The sequence below is a fragment of the Austrofundulus limnaeus genome, unplaced genomic scaffold (assembly GCF_001266775.1).
Source record: "Austrofundulus limnaeus strain Quisiro unplaced genomic scaffold, Austrofundulus_limnaeus-1.0 Scaffold74, whole genome shotgun sequence".
Taxonomy (NCBI): domain Eukaryota; kingdom Metazoa; phylum Chordata; class Actinopteri; order Cyprinodontiformes; family Rivulidae; genus Austrofundulus; species Austrofundulus limnaeus.
Window position 1 is genome coordinate 1,627,738 of NW_013952476.1, and position 5,195 is coordinate 1,632,932.

General features: G+C 38.3%; 1 protein-coding gene across 1 annotated transcript in view; it reads left to right on the forward strand.

Annotated features, from left to right (window-relative positions):
• The window catches only part of mc5ra (melanocortin 5a receptor), a 35,003-nt gene extending 32,573 nt beyond the window's left edge, over window positions 1-2,430 (forward strand). Inside the window, exon 5 of the mRNA XM_014010854.1 lies at window positions 151-2,430. Within this exon, the coding sequence (XP_013866308.1) occupies window positions 151-721 (571 nt within the window). The 3' untranslated portion in view covers window positions 722-2,430. The remainder of the gene's footprint in view (window positions 1-150) is intronic.
• The last annotated feature ends 2,765 nt before the right edge of the window (window positions 2,431-5,195 follow it).

Consider the following 5,195-nt stretch of genomic DNA (forward strand, 5'->3'; position numbering starts at 1 on the left):
GAAGTAAAACAACAGATATAATTGGAAGAAAAAAAATTAAATTTGTACAAACTTGTGCCGATATGTATCTCAGGACATAGAATGATGGTATGGATAGTTCTGGATGTTGAAGACTTGGGTAATCAGTAAACGGTGTGTTGTCTTCTGCAGGTACGTCACCATCTTCTACGCTCTGAGGTACCACAACATCATGACAGTGAGGAGAGCGGGCTGCATCATTGGAGGAATCTGGACCTTCTGCACCAGCTGTGGCATTGTCTTCATCATCTACTCCGAGACCACCCCTGTCATCATCTGTCTGGTGTCCATGTTCTTCGCAATGCTGCTCATCATGGCGTCCCTCTACAGCCACATGTTCATGCTGGCCCGCTCACACATCAAGCGTATTGCCGCCCTGCCCGGATACAACTCCATCCACCAGCGCACCAGCATGAAGGGCGCCATCACACTYACTATCCTCCTGGGAATCTTCATTGTCTGCTGGGCTCCTTTCTTCCTTCACCTGATCCTCATGATCTCCTGCCCGCGTAACCTCTACTGCGTGTGCTTCATGTCCCACTTCAACATGTACCTCATTCTCATCATGTGCAACGCAGTGATCGACCCGCTCATCTATGCCTTCAGAAGTCAGGAGATGAGGAAGACTTTCAAGGAAATTATCTGTTGTTACAGTCTGAGGAACGCCTGCGCCAACATCTGCGCTCTGACTGGTAAGTACTGAGAAACAGGAATGGAGAAGATTTATGACAAGACTCATGAGACGAATGATTTGAGCCGAATCTGACACGGGAGCAAATATATTTAAAATGCAGCGTCCAAAAACCGATTYACCACACTTGGCAGACATAGGAGCTGAGTTTCAACTCTGTTCACCAGTGACTAAAATAAAGGAGCTGAAATGAAGACTACACCAGTCAAAGGACTCCCACAGTGTTCAAAATAGACAAAGAGGTTAGTTTATTTGGTACATTGTCCAAACAGGCAGTTAAAATATTTCACATTAAAACATCCTGCTTTTTATTGTCTGGTTTATTTTTCTGACCAGTTGGGAAAATTATCTTTCCCCGACCAGAATCTGACTTATGGCACAGGCTGATAAATGGAGAGGATACTTTCCTTTTAACTGTTACAGTATTATTGAACCRTAAAAACTGAGAGTGCTGATATTCTTGCTTTTAATTACCCATGATGACCCCCCATATCCAGAGTAGTTTCAGAGCACTAATGAACTCATCCTTGGTAATAATTAGGACCACACGCATGAATGAGTAGAGGAAGGAGTGAAGTCAGAAACAACTCAAGTATTGAAAGGAACAGGACAGAGTTTGCCTCCAATTAATCTCAGTGATATGTTTCCAGCTACTGCCTTTTTTATTTTGAATTTATTCACATGCAGATGGAACGCCTTTTAGAAGTTTAATCCGTTTAAGAATCCTAGAGAAATTTTAATACCTTATTCATAACAAAGATTTGTTACGATGTGTTTAAATCCCTCAATGTTATATAAATATATTTATTCAGAACTTTATTTCTGTGGCAAAATGACATTTAAATGTCAATTAAAATAAAGCCCCTTCACGCTGGATAACGACTCTGCTTGGCTCTCCGTGACCAACCCAACTTTAATTGCTGCAATTTTAGATTTCCTCCAAGCGTGACACTAAGCAATTGTTATTACCCAAACAGGTTGTTTCCTGCTATTTTCTTTTTGCTAATTTTGATATGTTTTCTTCCACTTTTTATGGATTTAGGAAAGTATTAATGCAGTTGTTGCAGCTGTCTAACTCTAATTCTGTTTTTACACAACTAAAAAAACACACTAAGCCGTTTCCTAATAGTTCTTTTCAAGTCAGGGCACATTTTTCGACACAACACCTGCACTCTAAGGATAAAAGAGAAGAAAAACAACCCTGCTTCTGCCATTATAATTATTTTTAAAAGGATTGTACAGTTTAAAGGATGATCCATGGGTGAGCTCAGCTGTCAGAATGTGTGCATCCTAAACTCAAAATTAATTCATTGAACTGGTATAAATGAAGGATTATAATGATCACAGGTTGACAGAATAATTAGCAGCAAGTCTCTGAACATTGATTAAAACTATTCACTTTAATAAATAACTTTGCTCTATGCAATTTTGAAACTGTTGCTTTGTAGGAGACTAATGCAGTGACATTTATTGAAATTATTTTGCACTTTTGCCTTTGTCTCATAGTTTATAACTAAGAAGTAAAAACGTAAAAGCTCTTTGTGTGCAATGTTTTAAAAAACACTTCTTTTATTGTTGTCATGAAACAAAAATCAATATAAATTAGTTTTTTGTCAAAAAAACTCTTCAAYAAAAAGTCAAATCAAATTTCTAAAATAAGACGAATACAGTCCTGACAAACTGACTGATAGATGGAGAACAGAGGGAGAGGATCACCAAGACACATGAGACCACTCTGAAGGAGCTCCCAGCTTCAGCAGGTGAGATGAGAGAGACTGTAAAAACTGTTGACCTGGTTCTAGAGAGAGGCAAAGAGAAATTGAAGAAAACTTCTCAGATTCTGTTAAAACTAAGACTGTGCTGAGAACAAGGGCTTTTTGCCTTGAGTCCAAAAAACAAATGAATGATGGGATTGTGTTTAGGGATTGGTGGAAAGTAGGACTGGATCATTGCAGTCATGAGGTGAGAGCAGACTTATTGATTGTATCAAGACCTGTGGCTCACTGTAACTTACTTCGAGGTGTATTCACACCAGGACAGTCTGCTTGTTTGGTCTGGAACAAAAGCAAACTTTTTTTGTTTGTTTGTTTGTTTATTTGTTTTCACATTGTGCTTTTTTTTTTGCAAGTGGACTATGATTTGTCAACAAAGCCACACGGGTGACGATCATTACTCCCATTGAAAAGAAGTGACAGATCTTCAGAAAGATGGAAGTCCTGTGTGCTGCATGTGTTATGTCCCTCATGTGTGCATCTGTGCAAATATGGAGGAGGAACCGTATCTCCTTGTTGCTCCAGGTCTGTCCTTGGCTCATTGTTTGCAGCATAGTGTTAGCATTAGCAACACTGAAGGGCTAATTGTTACCATGTTGCTTAGCAATGGTGGCTCATGAAGTCCAAAAAGGCACGTTTCCTGTAGTTCTGAATTCACACCAGAAGCAAACCGCACCAGAGGTCATTTGGAAGCGGACCGAGACCACCTCAAAAATGTGTCTCGGTCCGAAATGTTGTTTGATCTGCACCAGGGTTTGCATGAGTGTATCACACCACACCAGCATAAAAGATCCGGACCAAAGGGAGAAATAAAATCTGGTCCGTTTAAAGTGGACCAAATRTGTCAGATGTGAGTACACCCTTGGAGTGYGACGTAAATGCTGTGTAATCATGGGGTTGTAGTTTAATGTTCTAGATGACCAACGCACCACTGTACATGTAAGCCCCATCCCATGGATACTCTGCCACAGTTACCATGATGCTCCACTCAGGACCACAATATACTGTCATCCCAATAATACACCACCTCACTGTGGAAGAACATCACCACTAATTACACTATCACCAGGAGCCCACTGTGTCCCTAATGTGTGCTGGCAGAAGAGGCAAAGTTATCCACAGTCTGGCTGTTTTTTCTTTAACTTTATGTCCTGTCTGCATCCAGTGTTCAGGACTCTAACTTACAGATTTTATACAAACAAAATAATGTATTTGTTGGTGTTAATTCCTGCACACATTTAAATAGTTTCAGTCTGCACTCTATTAGGGATCAAAGGTAAAAAGAAGAAAATCATCATCAAAGGATTTTCTATTTATCGCACACCTCCACACAACTCAATAATGTGTTGGCCTGTGTCTGAGTGTAAATATGTATAAAATGTACATTAGATATCAAAATGGTTTAAATTTACAATGTTTCAGTTGTTTACACATAAGCAACCAGCTGAATCTCATTGACTTAGACTTGACAATGAAAAACTTAAACAAGGCAACTTGTGTTCCAAATTCAGATCCCAGCTCAGAGTAATGAATATCTTTCTCTGCCTTTCATGCAGGAGTTACAAAACTTTAATATATTTAATCATAAATGTAACTTGTCACATCAAATCTAATTATAGATTAAGTTGGATTTGGTCGAACTAAACTAAGCAGATTTTCAGATTGAGTTTTACCTGGATCATCCTAACATCATCAGTTCCAGAGACGTTGATGTTTCTCACTAGCCTGTAAAATTTGTCTTCCTGTAATCTGACTACATGACCTGCAGATTAATCCTTGTTTTGGTATGATGGGTCACAATTGTGCAAGGTCACAGTAATTAATTACCAAAACAGGATCCCTCCTCATGAATATATTTATTGCTGCTTGATAATTCTGCAGTAAGTTTAGAAAAAAAAAGGAAAAATTTCTCTAAGAAATTTGAACTAGATTTTTAGCTGTCTCACTGGAGCCTAAATAATCACAGTATGTAAACATCCAGAATAATAAGTGTGTAAAGATACTGATTAAAAAAATCTATTCAGTCACTTTATAAAGCATCAATTCACAAAAGAAAAAGTCATCTCAGCTTTCTGTATAAAAAAACCTTCACATACAAAGTTATCAAAGTGAGGAAGTCAAATTGTCTTTAATCTTCACTTTGTCTCCTTCTCCTATCTTTAGCAGCACATTGGAGACAGTGAAACATACCCTTTTGAAGAAGAACAGTCCTCCATCAGAACCAGGCTCAGAACAGACAACATCTGTCTCAACAAGTCCACTGGCAGTCAGAACAAATATGGACACAAGTCCACTGTCTGACAGGATAAGAATGGACACAAGTCCACTGTTTAGCAGGACAAGAATGGATGCCAGTCTACTGTCTGACAGGACAAGTGTGGACATATGTTAATTTTTCAACACATAAAAAACTGATTTATAGATATGGAGCTGAAAGTTAGAAGTAGTTTAGAGCAGTGGTTCCCAAACTTTTTGTCTTCTGACCCACAAAATATCCATGGCAAAAACTTGTGACCCCAAATATTACTGGTCTGAGTTCATGAACTTCATTAATAACCCTAAAAACGCAGGTTTTTTGACAATCTAATCAGCTTATACACAAATATGAATACTTATTTTACCTATTTTGTGTTTTTTTAATAAATATAGGGAAAATATTATATCAGCAATTATTTTATAACCCTTTAAATTGATTTCTGGAGATTGTTCAAGGT